General features: G+C 39.3%; 1 protein-coding gene across 2 annotated transcripts in view; it reads left to right on the top strand.

Moving 5' to 3' along the window:
* The window catches only part of MBOAT2 (membrane bound O-acyltransferase domain containing 2), a 174,036-nt gene that overhangs the window by 95,091 nt on the left and 58,920 nt on the right, over positions 1-20,025 (top strand). For both annotated transcript variants that reach the window (XM_055714177.1, XM_055714176.1), the window contains exon 3: positions 681-758. In XM_055714177.1, the coding sequence (XP_055570152.1) occupies positions 727-758 (32 nt within the window). In that variant the 5' untranslated portion in view covers positions 681-726. The remainder of the gene's footprint in view (positions 1-680; positions 759-20,025) is intronic.

Below are 20,025 nucleotides of genomic sequence, written 5' to 3'. Positions count from 1 at the left end.
GTAACAAAACACCCCCCAAAATAACGGTGGTGGTGTAGCTGTGGTGGTAAGCTGTGGAAAACAAATAAGGAGAAGAGGCTAGAGCACCTTTGTGAAATAAATCTGTGGGTTGTTGGTGTGTAGGGGTTTTTTTATCTGTGTTTTTGAGACCATCATCATTACCATCCCTTTTATCAGTTATTGATGACCCAGGGCAAAGAGACTGACTGGACAGAGTTACCATTTCTGTTGACTGGGAAATCATCCCATATACTGATACTGTTGATACAAAATACTGTTGGCCTTATCTGAGATACCTATTGTTGCAAGCATGTAAAAAGATGAGTATGGAAATTGAACCACAAAACATTGATGTTATTTACACATGAAATAATGTCAAGTAGAAGTAATATGAAACACATTCTTTGTATTTTAAGGATTTTCAGCTTTTACTGTATGAGCTGGAAAATTCTAGGTATGTTTGTAGGTTTTGGTCATTGCTGCTGCCTGTGCTATGCTAAAGGGGGAAATTCAACAAAACGGAGGGCTGCAGAAAATCTAAATAGAACAAAAAGGTTTTTTTTGAAGCAGCGATGGAGTTAAAATTTGAACCGCTTTAATTTCACATTAAATAAATAAATGCATGCAGCTTATTTCATTAATGAAAATTCTGTGAGGGTTTACTATTATTTTTTTCCTAGGTATGCCTTACATTTTGTTATACAAAGTGGAATTTCCTACTATATCATGATCATTATAGGAGTGGAAAATATGCACAAGTAAGTTTCCATTCAAAAATTGTATTTTTTTTTGCTTTTACAAGAATGCTACTGTTCAGATTTTTTTTGTAACTGTGCGCATATGCCATACTTCTGGTTGTATCATAATATTTTAGTATTTGAATTCTGCTAACCATGGTTTTATTTCCAGGAGAGAAAATTGCTTATTTGGGTATTTTTGCCAGCTTTTTGGAACATCTGAGGCTTGTTACAATTGGTAGTATCCCACTGAGACTTCTTTTGTGTTCTCAGCATTCTGATTTTTTCATCATTACCTAATCACAAATAATTCTAGGTGTCTCACAAATGAGTTAACTAAACAAATGTAATTTGACAACAACCAGTGCTATTAGAAGGAAGATGTCTGAAGGGAACAAAATTTGTGTGAGATTTGTGGTGGTGTGTGCATGTGTGTGCTGTGTGAATGCTGTCTGAAGTTAAGAATGCTATCATAAAATTACATACATAGGACATTATTTTGGGTTTGCTTGGATGTATGATTACATTAGCAGTATCTGAATCCATATAGAATGGCACTTGTTTCTCTTTTTCAATCATTCTTAAAAACAGGAAAGACATTTATTTTATTACTGTATGTGTATGTTTTACTATTCCACTAGTCTAGAGAACGAAATTAGGTTCCCACTGTGTAGTTCCTGCATAAATATTTAGTAAAATAGCAAATCCTTGCTTGAATAGCTTCCTGAGGCATGTGAGGCTGTCAGGAAAGATGCTGGTAAAAGAGCCAAAAAGGAAAATTGCTTTACATAGAAAATGCAAAGGCAGGGTGGCCTTAGTTCATGATCCTGCCTGTTAGAACATTCTGCGTCTTTGTACTCTGTTACTGAATATAGTTTTATTGTCCTTTGAAATATCCCATATTAGGGTCTTATTTTCAGGATTTTCTACAACGCCTGATGTATTTAAACTACACAGATGTGAGAGAACTTCATTTGGTTGGATGGCTGGTTTATATTCTAATGGTTTATTTGATTAGAAGTTGTTTTAAAGCAACTTGTTCATACCAATTTCTCTTTTAGACATGTAACGATGTAAGTTATAACTTATGTAGCTTAATAGTTTAAAAGCAATCATTACTGCTGTGAAATGCTGCAAAGGGAGGTACCAGCCAGGAATACTTGGGTCTTGATTATAACAAATTACATAGGTTTCTCATAAGAGGAAATCTAGCAGTGGTTTACTTCCCTAATAGTGAGAGGCAGGTAGGCATGTGTGTATTTAACATTCCAGCATTGAAACAAGGGAACTTACTGGTTCCTGATCCTCCCAATTGCATACCAGCTCGTTTAACTGCATGGCCTGATCTGCTGAAATGTTTCCTGTGCTATACGCAACTGTGTACGTATTCTTACTGTTCCTCTTAGTTACTGCAGAGTTGGGAGGGTAAAATCTAGATTTGATTACTGGGCTTATGTTGCTCTATCACAGTATGAGTTAACATACCATTGGATAAAACTAGAAAGCTCTTTGAATGGAGGCAAAAAAACGTTACAAATGGAGTAATTTGTTTCTTCAAGTTGTGAACAATGTTCGGATGCTGTATGGGAAACTCCAGGAACCATTTCTAATAGGCGATACAGGCAAGATTATACAAGGTTTGTTCCCTCCATTGCCACGGTATCCTAGAAGGGATGCGATGCCTCTTGGTGTCCCTGTATGCCTGTACCTTTTACTGAAGGAATGTGCCATGTGCTCTTAATTTTCTGCTATGGAAATGCTATTTGCAGCTTTCTGTTTGGCAGTCTGAACAGAAACTAATGTAAATGACTCCCCTCCCCACCTAAAGGTTTGTCTTCGGGCTATAAACGTGTCTCATGGAGCTTGGGGGAGGTTCAAGGTTAAGTGCTATATAGTAAGGTGCTGCTGGTACCACCAGGCCTCAGGGTTGGAGTAGGGCCCTGTCAATGTTCTACTGGTGTGTTGTATATATACAGCTAGTCAGAGTATTTGCACAGCCAATTTTGTGATTTATTTTGTAGTAGAGGGACCCATTGGCTGGCAGTCCTTGCTAGAAATCACCTGAATTGTTCATAAACTTGGAGACTATAGAACATCAAATACCTATAAGTGATGCCAATATGCATTCAAGTGACTTTGGTATTGGAAAAGCACTTCTGTATTGTACCAAGTATTGTTGTCCATGATCTAAATGCGTTCACTGAAGTAAGTTTCTCTCTTCTCCCTACTCTGCTGTCTTGCAGATTTCATGAGTGTATGGATTGCGAAAACCATTATCCCTCTTCTTCTTGCTTCCCGTACCCCCTAATATAGTTCCACTGTCTCTGTATCCTCTCTAAAAATTGTTTAAACAAAAGACAAACAACTGAAGTTCTTAGGCTGCCTATCAATTTAGCTGCTATGCGTTGGGTATACTAGCTTTCCTTACCATCTGAACCAAGGAGAGATTTTTGATAAACTACATTTTCCAAGGCAGACTTTCAAGTCTGATACTCTTCTAAACCTCTTTTACTTTATTAATGTATTTCCACTGGATCTTGAAAGGCTCTACTTTACAAGGTTCCTACCTTTGTGATTTTCCTGCGGGAACTGAACCTTGTACAACTATTGCTTCCAGTTTGGTCTTGAAAATACCTGGTATGTTAAAGATGAAAGCTTTACCTGAACAACAGAAAAATGAGGGGAGAAAAAGGAAAAAGTAAAACCTGGGGTGGGGGGTGGTGGTGGTAGGGATGGACTGACCGTATTAAAAAGGAAGGATACTTTAGTTTTATATTTTAGCAACTTTTAGAATAAAGTTAGTTAGCAGAAAATGAGTTACCTGAGACTTGGATTTAACTAAAATTGATTATTTTTGTACTTCAGTCTTACTTAAATGATGGTACTGTAAGGGGAAGATGGCGTAATAACACTAGCTCTCCTGAATGGTTCAAAAGCTCTCATCTTTTATTTTAATAAGCTATCTTAATATTCATTTGGTGCTTTCATGGCTCAGTTGTTTAAACACATTTTTCAGTTTCATAATTAAGTTCTCAGTTCCAATAAATTTGTATTTCATAACTGATGTGGTGCTAATATTTATTTTTTCCTTAGAAATTCTTATGTTTCTTCTATAGTTGCGAAATTGCTACTCTTCTTAAAAGACAAAACCCAAAACGCCACAAGATTTTTCCTTGAAGCATTTGGCCTCTGCTAGCTAAAAACTATGGAAGGAGTACTTGCACAGGCGATTTGATGACAAGGTTTTAAGGTTTCTAGGTAACTCCTCCTCTTTTGACTTGATTGCTCATTTCACTCTTGGTAAATCATGTCCCTCGGCCTGTTGGGAAAGGAATGTTAACTGTAAGACTCACAGGAAGCGAGGGCTCACTGAAGACAGTAGTTTCTCAGTGACTTCACTGACAATATAGAAGTCCCAGCTGTGTCAGTGTAGAAAATAAATCTGTTTATTTTAAGTCATTCCTGTTAAACTGTTTACTTAAATTTCTTAAATGTGCTAGTGTAATATGAAGAGATAGACATACTATTCCTGTCTGGTATCTTCTGTGTTATGCTTAAAGTTGCAGGATGATACTTCTGTGGTTCCAGAAGTCTAGAGCTGAACTGCTAAGGCTTAAGGAACTTATTTCGAGCTTTAGAAAAGAAAAAAAATAACTTAAATGTTTTTGGGCTTATTTAAGTTGCAAAAAGTAAATTAATGGAGGACCCAGAGACCTGAGATAACTAATAGCAGTAAATACATGATGAGCTGATGTGTGTGTGCCACAAGCACCACAAAGAAGAGGAGGAGACTGGAGCATCTCTCCTATGAGGAAAGGCAGAGAGAGCTGGGGCTGTTCAGCCTGGAGGGGAGAAGGCTCAGGGGGGTCTCGTCAATGTATATAAATACCTGGAGGGAGGGAGCCAGGCTCTCAGTGGTGCCCAGTGACTGGACCAGGGGCAGTGGGCACAAACTGAACGCAGAAGGTGCTGCCTGAACAGCAGGAAACACTCTTTTAACTTCAGAGTCACTGAACACTGGGACAGGTTGCCCAGAGAGGTTGTGGAGTTTGTCCTTGCAGATACTCAAAGGCCACCTGTACATGGACCTGGGCAAAATGCTCCAGGTGGCCCTGCTTGAGCAGGGGTTTTGGAACAGATTACCTCCAGAGGTCCCTTCCAACCTCAAGCATTTTGTGGTTCTGTTTTTGTTTTGATGCACGTACAATTCTTTGTACTGTACCTATGCTTATGTATGTGAGCTGTTTGAACGTAATGTAAAGAGATACTTGAGTAAACAAACTTCGGTTGTAAATGGTCTGGTCCCTGTGGAAGTGCTTCCTGGTGCATCCATTTCCTTAAGATTTGGGAATGTCAGTCCTCATTAAGTTCCCTTCACCCTCCTAGCCGGTGCATCGACAGAGCAATGCCTTGCCCCCGTTTTCTCCTTCATTCCTTGCTGTGGGTTTGACAAACAGTAGATTTGGTAAATGAGGGGTGGAGGAGACTTGATGGCTTGATTTTAGAAATCTTGACTTAAGAGACAAGTAAGGTTTTGTTCATCGGAGTGAACTAATTCACTCAGGATGTCAACTGAGGCACCTAATTTGTCAGTCAGGGGGTTAATAATGATGAATGTCATGACTTGTTGATAGATAGGTTTGACTGCCAGTTAGCTTACAATTTAATTTTCACAGCAATCTAAGTTAGATATTTTTAAAAAGTTACCATTTCAGTGAAATACTAAATGGATTAAGCACACTATTCTTATTTATCCTGTGAGTTACTGGCAGGTTTTCATATGCATCTGTGTATCTTCAGAATTGAGAACATTCATAAGCAGAAATTATTTTTTGAAATGAGTTAGGCTGGTTTTTTTAAACTTGTCTTTTCCAAAGGCCCTTGATCAAGGTAAATGTAAGCTTGTTATTTTGGTTTGTGGCTTTTTTTTATTGCTGTCTGCTTTTAATATGATCACAGGTGTCTTAGTCTATGAAGAACATGCATGATCTGGATGAAGATATTTTTACCTGCAAAAGAGGATCTGATGCAGCTTCTAAAATGAGTCATTATTAAATCAACAGACCAAAGTAACAATATCTAACAATTGTTAAGGGTTTGACAGAAAAATGCTATCAATTCCTAGTAACATTTTTTTTTTAGTAAATCTAGGACTGGAAGCCAGCCAATATAATTATGGATCTTTGAAGGCATGAGGCCATCCAGGCAAGTGTAAGCTATCTGCTATAACCTCTCAGTTACAAATTTGTAATTTATTTATGTAACGTGAATAAAAATGTCTGGTACATAGGTAGCTGCCAAAGGACAGTGGGCATAGCACTGAGAATACTTGGATTCAGGTTTTCAAGTATTGGTAGCTGTAAACAGCATATGTTCTGCATATGCAAACACAATTTTTCTGTATTTCTGTTTCTACAGTTAGTGCAAATAAGATAAACTTATTTGAAATTAAGAAACCAATTGAGAGCTGAAAAATATGTTCTTACCAGTCAGCCAAGCGTAAATGCAAGATGGAGGAAAATGAGATCTGCTTATTCTGAAGCCTTAAATAACATATCTGAAAAAAAAACCTGTGATGTCACTGCAAGCAGTTTTTGTTGTCTTACCAGATCTGTAATAAATGCAAAAAAAACCGCAACCCTGTTGATTTTATAATAAAAAGGTTTATTAAAAAGCAAGTAAAACACTTTTTTAATAGATTAGAATCAAATATGTATTAATAAACAGTATAATTTTTACAGCATGCCTAGAAATCTTATCCTTCCCTATTAGAAGTAAACATGAAAGCTAATGAATGGCTGTATTTAGGGGCATATTTCAATACTTATCAACTAAAAAGAATCAGTTTTCCATTTTGAAGTGATAAGTCTTTTTCCAAAGTAAAGGGATTGCGCTTCTTGAGTTCCTTCTAAGAAAGGACAAGCAGAGGTCTATGGGGCTGGATGGGATCCACCCAAGGGTACTGAGGGAGCTGGTGGCCAAGCCACTGTCCATCATCCATCAACAGTCCTGGCAAGCTGGAGAGGTCCCAGAAGACTGGAGGTTAGCTGTGTGATGCCCTTCTACAAGAAGGGCAGGAAGGTGGATCTGGGGAGCTTACAGGCCTGTCAGGCTGACCTCGGTGCCAGGGAAGGTTATGGAGCAGATCATCCCCAGTGCCATCACGTGGCACGTGCAGGATAACCGGGGGATCAGGCCCAGCCAGGGTGCGTTTATGAAAGCCCAGTCCTGCTTGACAATCCCAATCTCCTTGTACAACAAGATGACCCATTTATTGGATGAGGGAAAGACTGTGGATGTTGTCTCTCTGGACTTTGGCACCGTCTCCTGCAGAAACTGGCTGCTCACGGCTTGGACGGGTGTGCTCTGCACTGGGTTACAAGCTGGCTGGGTGGCTGGGCCCAAGGAGTGGTGGTGGATGGAGTTACATCCAGCTGGTGGCCGGTCACAAGTGCTGTTCCCCAGGGCTCAGTGTTGGGGCCAGTCCTGTTTAGTGTCTTTATTGATGATCTGGACAAGGGGATTGAGTGCACCCTCAGTAAGTTTGCAGACAACACCACGTTGGGTGGGAGTGTTGGACTGCTTGAGGGCAGGAAGGCTCTGCGGGGGGGGGGGGGGGGGGGGGTCTGGACAGCTGGGACCGATGGGCCAAGGCCAGTTGTATGAGGTTCAACAAGGCTCAGTGCCGGGTCCTGCCCTTGGGTCACAACAACCCCAGGCAGCGCTACAGGCTGGGGCAGAGCGGCTGGAAAGTGCCTGGTGGGAAAGGGCCTGGGGGTGCTGGTTGATGGCCGGCTGAACGTGAGCCAGCGGTGTGCCCGGGTGGCCAGGAGGGCCAGCAGCACCCTGGCTTGTGTCAGACACAGTGTGGCCAGCAGGACCAGGGCAGTGACCGTCCCCCTGTACTGGGCACCGGTGAGGCCGCACCTGGAATCCTGTGTTCAGCTTTGGGCCCCTCACTGCAAGGGGGACTTGGAGGGGCTGGAGCGTGTCCAGAGACGGGCAGTGGGGCTGGGGAAGGGTCTGGAGCACAAGTCTGATGAGGAGCGGCTGAGGGGCTGGGGTGTTTAGCCTGGAGAGGAGGAGGCTCGGGGGGACCTTATCGCTCTCTACAGCTGCCTGAAAGGAGGCTGTGGGCAGGTGGGGGTCGGTCACTTCTCCCAAGTGACAAGGGACAGGACAAGGGGAAAAGGCCTCAAGTTGTGGCAGGGGAGGTTTAGATCGGATATGAGGAAAAATTTCTTCACCAAATGGGTGGTCAAGCTTTGGAATAGGCTTCCCATGGAGGTGGTGGAATCACCATCTGTGGAGGTGTTTAAAAAAAAAATGCATGTGTAGATGCGGTGCTTAGGGACATGGTTTAGTGGTGGGCTTGACAGTCCTGGGTTGATGGTTGGACTTGATGATCTCAACTGTCGTTTCAAACCTCAGTGATTCTATGAAGGGTCAGATGGTCATCATACGTATCTGTTTTAGCGTGAGTGTTGGTGTAGTTAAAATAGCTAATGCAAATCTTCACTATATAAAAAAGATCATCTGGGTTGTTTTCTTTATTATGTCCAAATGTATCAGTGAGATTGCAGAATGTTGTCTCATTCTGTTAGCCAGGGTTAAAGAATGATTTTAAAATAGTGAGTCTTATGTGAAGAGCCATAGCAGTGATTTGGGGAACTGAAACAAAGTACTGTTAAGGTCCTTATTGGGGTCTTGTCAAGGAACTACAAGACAGTAAATTATTCATATTGGATATGAAAATGCAGAGAACTTCTATTTCAGCAGACAAAGCATTACAGAAAAGTCAGTTAATAGTGCTGAAAGCAAGATTGCTGTTTTCCTTTACATGGAAACTTTTTTGTTACCAGAAATACTGTTATGACTTTCTGCAGAAGAATGCTTCACCTCTCTTGTTGAAATGGTTAGTGGTTTTTTTTTTTTTTTGTTGTTCTACTTTTTAATAACAAAGTGTATGGTCTGGCTGCATATGTTATATGTTTGATTATTTTTTTTATGCTTTCTTAAAGATCAGACTTTTCTTTTGTATTCTGAGAAGTGTGAATGGAAACAGGCTTGCACCAGGCAGTGATTCTCTGTATGCTGAAGATTTGACCATTACAAAAATAGCCATGGATGGTTAGCAATAACAAATGGATGGCTGTCTTCGATGACCTGAAAAGTGAGCACCTGTTGAAGTAAACAGCTGTGAAGGAATTTCCTAGTAATCCTTATGAATTTCTTTTGAAAGTATTTATTTTAAATAGGTATTAAAAGTTCTTCTGCTTTGGTAGCTAACTGCTGTCTGTGCTTGGGTAGAACTCAATGCATTACTTAACACAATAGAAGTGTAAGTTGAAAAATAACTTGATACATTATCCTTCTTAAGATTGGAATGTTTGAATGGAAAGGCCTGTATTGATCATATCTTTTGTAATTACAGAAATGGAGTGAAAAGAACTAGAATTTTCTTACTTTTAGTGCCTGTCAGTTTTGCCTTATTTTTGAAGGTTTACATTTGTTTAATCTTTGAATCTTTGGTGTGTGTCCCATATATATATATGTGTGTGTGTGTATATATATGTATGTATGTGTAGGGAGAAAGAGGGAAGGACAGAAATCATATAGTGACTGCAGCTTTGTGAAGGCTAATAAGATAATAAACAACAGTACAAAATAAGGCATTTTTGAAGTGTTGTAGCCATTTCAGTTGCTTTGGTTACAAAGGGGGCATATGCTGACAATGCAACATTTTATTTCCGGGAGAAGAGTCTGAATCAGACTTTTTTTTTTTTAAAATCCTATCTCTCTTTCCCCCCCCGCCTTTTTTTTTTTTTTAATTTTCAGTTTTATTTTTGGCTTGGTTGCTGATGTTATTGAAAGAGTTCTTATCAGTAATTTTAACAATATTGTTGGCATAGAAAACCTTTTATCATCACACTTGAGAAAACTGAGGTGAAAAAATTTCTGGACTTCTACTTAAAGAAGTAGCTATACATTATTGATTATTGATGTTTACCTGAAAGAGGATTCTCTTACTTCCCTAAACTTTAAATTTATAGGTAGTTTTTTTACACTGTGTACTGGTTTCTGTAGAGGAGAACATGTTCTTGAAAGGAGGCAGTGGTGTAAAATGGCTGGGTGTGTTAGAAATCTGTTGGGACTGAGTAGCTATTGCTTTTTGGCTTGCATAGGTCTCAATTTTTTTTAATATTTATGCTGAAAGTGAAGCTGAGCACAGTCAATCAAGCAAAAGAAAATTGATAGTGAGAGTAGTCATGTTTTCTGGGCTCTATTTGGTAATCTGAAGGTTGTAGCATCTATATAGGTGCTTCTTCAAGGCACATTACTCTGCCTGTCATGCTGCCAAGCAACTTGACTGCTAGCAAATGAGCTCTGAGTCATGGTATCATTGCTGCATGGTTTATTACCTCAGCAAACTATTGATGTCAAATAAATCAGGCTCCCTGCAAAATGAAGTGGCAGAATAAATTGTACCTAGAAGAGTTCAGTGAAAGCTGTGTTCTTCAGCTCCTGGTAAAGACTGCCACTAATAAGAGTTGATTAAAAATTCTGGTTGTGTGGCATTGACTGAATTGAACCAGTGGTGTTTGTGATGGAGAGTTAGATGCAAGGATTTTGTGTATTATAGTCAACCTTCTTCTCTAAGTGGATGCTTCTGCATAGTTTTTTATTCTTTGGTAAAATATCTTGTATTAAAGACAAATTTCATTTGAGTAATTACGACAAGCTCAGCAAACAGTCATTTCATTGTCCTTAATGGAACTGTTGGCTGTAAATTACGCAAGTCGGTTTTGCCTGCAGAACTGCAAGTGGTGGTGTGCAGAGTGTCTGGGCTGGAGCTAAAAGATGTTTGCAGATGTAAAAGATGATGACCCTTGTTAGCAATGCACAACAAAACACAAAAAACCTGTATTTTGTTTCCTTTAGAGGAAGACAGATGCAAGTAAGAAGCTTTGATACTAAAAAAGTACAAACTTTTTCATGTTAAAATCCAGTGTCTCAATTAAACATGTAAATAAGTTTCATACAGCTTTTAAAGCTGATTGTTTTTGTAGATCAAATGCCGTTACTGGAAGTCAAAGATGAGATCACAGAATCATAGAATAGCTGAGGGAAGCATTTCCAAGTCCAGGCCCTGCTGTTCAAAGTAGGATCAACTCGAGTGGGTTGCTCTATGAAATCCAAGTCTTCCTTAATACGAACATGATCCTGGATAGTTCCAGCTGTTGTAAGCATGCTAGCCATTTCCTTTTGGTGTCTTGCTTCAATGTCTATTATAGCTTAAAATTTTTGAGGTGACTTCATACAGCTTAGTTTTCTGATCTGATCTGGACTTCCTACAAAAACGTTTTTCATTCTTTATTTTCCCCCCACCCAACAATTGCACAGTATTGTCAAATTTCAAGGAAATTGCACAGAAGTAGCATTGTTAACTTAAATCTATTAGGCTCACTTCAATTTCAAGTGAAATAAAACAACTGCAATTGAGACCAAGTAACAAGTAGTAGTAGTAGTCTGTCTTCCTATTGTTTTTTATAACATAGTATCAATAATAAAAGGAGGGTAACAAAACACACAAAGCAAAGACTGTGCCAAGAGAAAGTACATAACTCCTGTGTCTTTAAGTCAGTAGAAACAGGTGGAAGCCAGGCTGAGTAATAAAGAAATGTCAGAGGGTGTATTTGATACTTGGAGTTTGGTTTTACTTGCAATTAACTTTTCAATTGCGTTTCAAGACAAATGCGTTTCCAGTATTCAAACAAGAAATCCATTCTTCTCTTCTATGCCATGAGAAGGTATGTAAGGCATTTACCTATATACTCTCTTCAGTATGGAGGAATTGCCTGGAAGTTTTAAGAGGGCTACGTGCAAGAAGTCCTATTTTGTTGTGTATTGATTGGCATAGTGTTTAGCTAGGAAGCTTACTGTTCTATGACAGTGAAATTTCAAACTTTGTTGTTTAAAAATTACACCTAATTCTGTTGAAAGAGAAGTGGGTACATAAAAAAAGATTGTAAATGACTCCCTGATTCTGATCTTAAATCTGACCTAAGTCATAGTGGAGCTGTTGGTGTTCTGTTTTCTGAGAAATTTTAGCTATATGGTACTGAAGCAGGTTTGCAGAATGTTTCAGTCTGGTAAGAAGATGCAAGTACCTTGGACAATGTAGCGTGGCATTCATCTTCAAGTGGATGAAATAAAACCCACTTAGTATAGCAGAGTGCTAAGCAGATTGCAGAGTCATTACTAATTACAGGCACAACAGGAACTGTGAAGTTGGTAGGCTTGCAAAAGGAGGCTCTGGGTATTTCAGCGTATGGTTACTTCAGGAGTAAATAATCTGTTTTATTAATAGATCATATCACGTGGGAATGCACAATACATACAAGTAATGCACAATTTTAGGCAATGGTCATGTAGCTGGCTTCCTTTTTCTTGGTATTCTGCCCTTTCTAGGAGTGTCTGTGATGTTTTAATCCCGTATCCTGGAAACTCCTTAGGAAGTCTTAGGCTTTTTAGCTCATTAGGTGTTCCTCTTCTGCTTCCCCCACCATGGTATGCGTTTGTGATACCATGTTTAATGTATTCTGTGGTGTCACCCTTGTGTCTTTTTTTTTTTTTTTTTTTTTTTTTGCTACAAGATGGATGTAGGTCTCATTTGATCAGCAGTATTCACTGTCTCAAATTGTAATGAAACAGTCCAGGCTCATCTGGCTCTTGCTCTGCATGACCATGGTGCTCTGGAAAGCTGACCAGTAAATGCTGTAGGCACATCCTTCTGCAGGCAGAGGCCATTCATGTAGGACTGTGGTCTTGAGGACATTGTTTTTCAGTTGTCTGACAGCACTAGTTTCACTGGAAGGTTTCCTTCAGAAATTTATGTAAGCAGTGTGATTGCAATTTCTTAAGAAATGTCCGTGCGGTAATTTCTTACCACTTTATATATTATTTTTATATATTTATTAGAATAGGTCTGTATGAACATGATGCAGTATGCTATATTACTGGGCCTGAGGGAGCTTTCCAGAACAATGGGAGGGCCTTGCTACCGAGCTGCTATTGGAGCTGCAGTCAGAAGCCAATGGCATCTTCGTCATTCCTAGGTGCTGGAGAGCAGAATAACAGATTTTGCTGTGTTTTATATAAATGTGTGAAGTAACATCTGGGTAGGATATCTCTAAACTGAAATAGCTATGGTTTTTGAAACCTTTCAAAAGGGTGTGAAAGCAAAACTTGGTTCATAGGTGACTTCTGAAAAGTGGGTTAAAGTAAAGCTTTATTCTGATGTTGGTTTGATATAAAGTATGTGGCTTTGGAAGCTGGTTAGTTTCTCTGGCATTTTTCCACAGTTAATGTTTGAGCAATTAGTGTGTGTGACACAATCTGTATAAACACTAGAAGCGTCTAAATAAAGGAGCCTAAGGCACCTAGAAGCAGGTAGTTGGTTGTGCCAGCTATGCTTTCCTATTCATACAACTCCTTGGTGTATTTTTCAAAGATTTCAAGCAAGTGTGTAGAAGTGCACATACCTCAAGACTATGACCTGATTTCTGCTCTTAATGCCATGCTGTTATGAAGGAGGTTTGAGATACAAAGTGCAACATAAATCATCTGAAACACACACAATAATCAGATGCAGTCTCTGTCCAATTCTTGTGGTGGAAGAGATCCTTTTGCTGGAAGTAGTAAACTCCATATATCTTAGCAGCTAAAAATAATGCATTGGGTTATGAAGCGAGTGATGCTTTCTAAAATTGGTAAAATGGGCAGTGGTAGAAATAATGCCAGTGTTGGCCGATACATCCATTCCTCGGAAACATCACCTTCTTGTGTTTGTGAGCAGAATCAATGAAGAAATAATTCTTAATCTTTTGAATCCTCTGCTATAGGTGTTAACTGATAAAGGAACATCTATTATTTAAGATATTTCTTGGAAACTTATTCTTCAGATCAGCACTGGGAGCCAGTTGTTTAAAGTGGCTTTTATCAGAATGGTCATGACCTGCTGTGTACTTGTGTTCATTGTGAAATGAAACCATTATCTGATTATCCATAGTGTATTTCTACAGTGTTTCATAAGCACATTGGATTTTCTTTCCTTACTTTCATTCTTACTATGAGAAAATAAGGGAGCAATCAGCAGATAGTTTCTGTGTCTTAATAGTTCTTTTTCTCCTTTACCATTTGCAAATGGACGGGAACATTGTGGCAGACCCACTGGTTTGTTCTGGATACACTGCCTCATTTCCATGTCACAAGACATTAACAGTGATGACATATGTTTGAAATGGCATTTGATCAAGTTACTGAGCAGATACCTCACAGACCTGTATAGGTCACTTTCCTTTGCTCTCTTTGACAGTGAGAATTCTTGCCATGTGTCCCTGTGTGCAGGTGTGCTTAAGAATTGTAGTAGGTAGTGATGAACAGGTTCTTGTGGTTCATTCAGCGGTTGAGTGCAGATGGGATGGGAAAGAGGAGACCAAACAACCCAAACGGAATAATTAGTACTTGAATTATGGACTTTGTGTATTTATTGCTGTTCTGACCTGTTGGTCTCTTATCTTTGAGTAATCAGGCATTGTCATTGGCTAACTTGAGCAGGCAATCCTTGAACTATCAGTGTGGTCAGTTAAGGATTCTCTGTTAAAGGGAATCTTTTGCAAATGTAAATGTTGGTTAGGTTTGCCAGAGAAGTTCAGAGTACCACATCTCTTAGAGAGCCTGATGGATTCCGGAGTGGGACTTGTGCCAGACGGATGCTGGTTGCTGGATGCTTTAGATGCCAAGAGATCTGAGGCGGCAGAGAGAAAATGGATGGTAGCCCCAACATAAACCAGACAGTTCTCATTAAAGGCTCAGCAGTGAGCCTTCCCCTGCAGCAACTGGTTGCTTTGCCTGCTTTGTCAGCATCTTATTTTCTAATGGCAAAGTTTTGGCCTTGGGGTTCTAGGTTTGATTTGTACAGGAGCAAGTTCTGGTTTCCTGATATTTACCTGAAATCTGATTTATTAATTGCAGTAGGCTGAAAAGTCTTTGCAGAAGCAGAGCATGGCTGAGGTTGGACGGAACTTCTGGAAGTCACCCTCCTGCTCAGGCAGGGCCACCTGGAGCCAGTTGTCCAGGACCATGTCCAGATGGCTTTCGAATATCTCTGAGGAGGGAGAGACTATAACATCCTTGGGGAATCTGTGCCAGTGCTTGGTCTTTCTTACAGTAAAAGTTTCTTGCTGTTTGGACAGCACCTCCTGTGGTTTAGTTTGTGCCCGTTGCCTCTGGACCTGTCACTGGGCACCACTGCAGAGAGCCTGGCTCCATCCTCTTTGCACCCTCCCTTCAGGCATTTTATCCATTTATGAGATGCCTCTGGGCCTTTGTATTCTCCGGGCTGAACTGTCCCAGCTTTCTCAGCCTTTCCCATGAGAAGGGTGCTCTAGTCCCTTATCTTAGTGGCCCTTTGTTGGTCTCTCTCCAGTATGCCCGTGTCTCTTGTCCAGTGCTGGGTCTTCCAGTACCCAGCAATCCAGGTGTGGCCTCACCAGTGCTGAGTAAAGGGGATGTGAGTCACCCTCCTCAACCTGCTGGCAATACTTTGCCTAATGCAGCCCAGGATACCATTAGTTATCTTTGTGGTAAGGACACTGCTGGAGAATGTCTGGAGTGGGCTGTTAACCAAGTAGAAAGATCTTTTTGTCTGGAAAACAAACACTGGAGTGTTTTCCCTTAAGAAAAACTGGTAAGATACTAGTCTACCAGCTTCAAAACAATCCCAACTTAATTTTGTTCAAATCTTTCTAGCCACAGTATTTGTTTACCTGTTTGCTGTATCAGAGGGCCCTAGTGGTTTCTTTTATTGTATGTTTGATTTTGCTTTTTAACTTTTTAATTCTAAAGTGATACCTTAAGACACTTGCAGATTTCCAAAGATCAAGTCCTTGTTTTAGTAATAATGGGATTAATTATTCCTCCACAGTTAAAGCCCATTCTGGTTCCCTTTTTTTTTTTTTCTTAAAAATGGAAGTGCGTAATGGTCTTTGTGTGGTTGGTTTGGTGGGATTTTTTTCTTTTTTTTTTTCCCCCCCTTCAGTTTCTTAGCAAAAGGAAGCTAATGCTATGATTGTGCATTTGAAATGAGCCAACTAGTTCAATCAGCTTGGGCACAAATTTGACCTTCTTCGAGATAATTTCCTTTGCATGTGATGAAAACTGGATGCTGAGTGGAGAAGAGAGTACTGACTGTCCTAAGTTTGTGGTGCTTTCAAAACCTTCACCTATCTCTTGCAGACTTGCTTTGTCCTGCAGGCTGGATTTAACGATCCTCTTCTACACACATGTTCCCTTTCACTAGCTGGACCATCAATTTCCATTCTGAGAACCTGCTAATGGTTGCATTCCTGTGAACTGATGCAACTCCTTTTTTCTTTCCACCTACTGCCTGCCACTCCTGTCTTTCTGTAGAACCCTGTATGGTGCCTTGACCTTTTGTGTGTCAACTACCATGCCTTTCCACGGTCTCCAGTTTGAGTGGCATGTTAGATTTTCTTGAATTTGAACTCTTGATATTTATCTGACTGTTACATCCTTGTTCTCATGTTTTTCTGTATCTGTGTCTGTTACGAACATGTTCTGTAGGTCAACCTCTGACCTATGTTTGGGCAGAGGAAGGCCCTTTCAGCTTCAGGCAGGAATGCTGTTGCATGTCTTTTCCAAGCTTTTGTGGTAGTAAGTGTTGGACTGTATAAGTTAGAGAGCCAACTACTTCCAAATGATTTTAATGCTCTTGTTCTTCTTTTTGAAGGGATTAGCTGCTCTCCCGAATACATGATGCTATCACAGCATGTACCAGAATCTCATTTCCTTTAGGGTTCTTTTAAAAGATCATTTTGAGGTCCATCTTCCGTTCTAGGGTGTTTTAGTTATAAGGAAAAAAACCCACAAAACCTAAAAAAAACCTCCAGGCAAAAAACCAAAACCCACCCCTCCAAAAATCCAACCAAAAAAATCCCAAACTAAACAACAACAAAAAAAAACAAACCCCCACAAGTCCTTGGATGTTTACTGTTGCTTTATAGGCTGACATCGTTCCGCACAGCAAAAGCTAAGAAGAGGGAAGTACAACACAAAAAGTGAGTTGGGAGCAGGTTGTCTGGCTTAATTAGTTTATATATGAACTTTGGTAGCTGTTACTTTTTTTTTCTACAAATATAGTTTGTGGCTTTGTTGTTTTTTTTTTCTTAAAAAATATTTGCATCATGCTTTCCAGCTAAACCTTGGGGAGGGTGTGACTTAATTTCTAAAAGGAGCCTAACAGCTTTACCCTTTAAATGTCATAGGCTATTTTGGAGATTATTTGGCGGCAGTAATGAAAGGTATTATATCATTCATGAAGCTTCAGATGTCTCTGCTGCTTGAACTAGATAAATAAAATGAAATGTGATTTGCAAAGATTGCATAAATAGAGCACCAAATCAATAGGAAACATTTCTAGATAGTAAGAGAGCATTTTTGGACTTCCTTGGTGACCTAGAAATGATTTCAGACATCTGGCTGTCCTATTCCCAGGTATTCCACTGGGACACAAAGCTGTCTACAATGCAGGGTGCAGAATGTTTACTGACCAGCTAATCTGGAGGTTACCATTTAAACGAAGCAAGTATAAACCTTCCTTTTAGATGAGCTTAGACTTTTCGAAAAAGATTGATTTTTGATAACTTGTCACTATTCAAATGTCACTTGGAAATTGAAAGCCTTTTCTGAGCTGAAGAATACTACAAGTACTTTCAATTTAGTGTTGGCTGGTTGTTGTTGTTTTTTCTTAAAAACAAGGAAAGCTTTTGTATTTAAGTGTATTATTTTGGTTTTGGTTTTTATACCCTTTGGCAGACTAGGTAGACTATGATGAGACCAGCAGGAGTAACCAGAAGTAGACCAGAACCAGCATTAGGTTTTTTCCTACGGTGTCTTCTCCCAGTTGCAGAAAAGGAGAAAAATGTAAGACTTAGGTCAAAAGATAAACACTCCTGGAAGAAACTTTTTAAAGGAAGAAGCCTTCATGTTTCTCCATGCTTCTCTGCCTGCTTCCTGTTGTGCTGATCAGGGCATGTATTGTGAGAATCAATGTGTGGGTGCAGTTTTGTTGCAGAGTCCAAGATCACTGCTCAAGGAAGAGGAGCAAAGCTTTTGATGGAATATAACTTCCCGTTTTTTAATCCAGAACTTATTTACATCTGTTCCTGAGGAAATATGTGTATTTGGGGTTTTTTTAAATGAAAGTTTTAGGAATAACTCACATCATGGAGGATTGCTGTCTGTGTTGCTTTGACCACAAAGTTTATATACTCATTTGGGCTGGTGCTGTTTCAAATACCATAGGTCTGTTACTAGATCTGTGTCTTGCTTAGTATTTTCTCCCCTTTTTTTGGACATTAAAGAACCCTTTATTCTAAGCATAGAAATCCTATTTCTGAATTTCTTCAGAGATCGTGTCCTCTTTTTTGCAGTCCCTGCTTTCCCAAAGGTATTAATAAGAAATGTTACATCTGGCTTTCCCAGGAGAAAATTATGTAGAGTAAATGAGAGATACATGTAGAAGGAAGAGAAGTGTGTGTGTGAACTTCAGCACAATTGTATTTTCTATGTTGCCTCCATTTTACTTTTGCATTTAATGATGTGTTTTGTGGCTTATTGCAAAGAAATCTGATACACAAAGTATTTGAACAATCTGTAAATTAGAAGATAGAAAAAATTGTGGGTTAACTCCCCCTTGCCAAACAAATGTTTCTGAAATTACTGGTGCTAAAGCCACATTCTCAATGGAAAATATTTGTTTGCATTAATCAGGAGATAAGAGAGTTGAAGACTGCCTACCCTCACAGCATAGCTGAACTCCTTGATTAAATAATGTTTAGCATGTGGAATATGTGTTCAAAAGCAGGTTAATGACTATATCATGCAAAATGTGAAATCTTTGCAGGAAATATAACCTTGGTTTGACAAGGCTGGAAACATTTAAAAGAAATCTGAGTAGTACTAAAATGTTACGACACAAAAAACCTCCTGTGGGTGTGCCTCTTTAATTCCTATCCTGGAGTTTGTCTTGCCAGGTCATCAGCATCCTGGCTGGCTCCCATAGCTGTTTTTCTTTGCTATTGCATCTGAGGTCTTAACAGACTCTATATTACAAATACTTAAAATACAGATGTCTCTTCATCTACATACTGCACAATTTTTTGGGCAGATTCCTTTTCTCATTTCTAAAAAATATTTATTTCGGAAACATAACCCAGCAGTAGAATTCTGGAAAAGAAGGTTGAAAGGGATTTGAGATTTTATCTGGACCTCTAATCAAAGGCAGTCTGAGGTCTTTTAGAATAATAATAAAAAAAAAATCTAAAATGCACAAAGTTTCCAGTCTTGTTAGGCAATCTGTATAGGTGCTTAACTATGCTTGTGGTTAGATTCTTGTAGAAATTAACCTACATTTAGCCTAAATCTTCGGTAGTTGAGCCCCTTCATTTATGTAGGGAAGTGTATCCCCTGGCCATTTGTAGCAGTCTTCTGTTTGTGTTGTCTTCTTTCAGTCCAGTAAACCTGAACAAGTCTATTAAAATCTCTCCTCAGATTATATTTTCAAGGCCTCTTTCCATTTTTGCATAACTGCTTTTGGACTTCTTCCAGTTGTTCTATGTCATTTGGAGATGGCCTTTTTGAAATGGGTTGAGGTATTTGTACCTTAGAGTAAGCAGAGTAAAAAGGTTATTTTGTCTGCTTTTCAATCCTGTGACTTTCCACAGATCCTTTTCTGTTTTAATGCTACCTAATAATTGGTTTCCATTACAGATTTGTATGGTTGATTATTTACAGCCAGAATTGTTTTGCACAATTTAATTCAACTCCATCTGATGCTTTTAAGCCTTTCTCCGTTATTATTTTTTTTTCCCCAAGGTAACTTGGTTTTCTGGTAGACTAAGTGTTTGCAATTTTTATAATTTAATGTCCACCTGCAGATTTAATTAGTGCACTTGCTGCTACCAAAATACGTGTTTCCTGTTTTGATGTGTTTGAGTCAGTAGAACTATATCTGATACATCCTTATAATTCGATGGTGTTTCATCAATAACTTTTTGTACAATGTGGATATTGGCAAGTGTTCTCCAGCAACTCAAATATTAGGATTAGGACAGAGTAGCATGCATACCTGTACCTCACACTGGCTGTGCTAATAGGGTAGTTTTGATCATAGCAGTAACTAGGCTTTGTGTGTGCATGGTGT

This window comes from Falco cherrug, chromosome 6 (assembly GCF_023634085.1).
Source record: "Falco cherrug isolate bFalChe1 chromosome 6, bFalChe1.pri, whole genome shotgun sequence".
In the NCBI taxonomy this organism is placed as follows: Eukaryota; Metazoa; Chordata; class Aves; order Falconiformes; family Falconidae; genus Falco; species Falco cherrug.
This window is presented reverse-complemented; position numbering and strand designations above follow the sequence as displayed.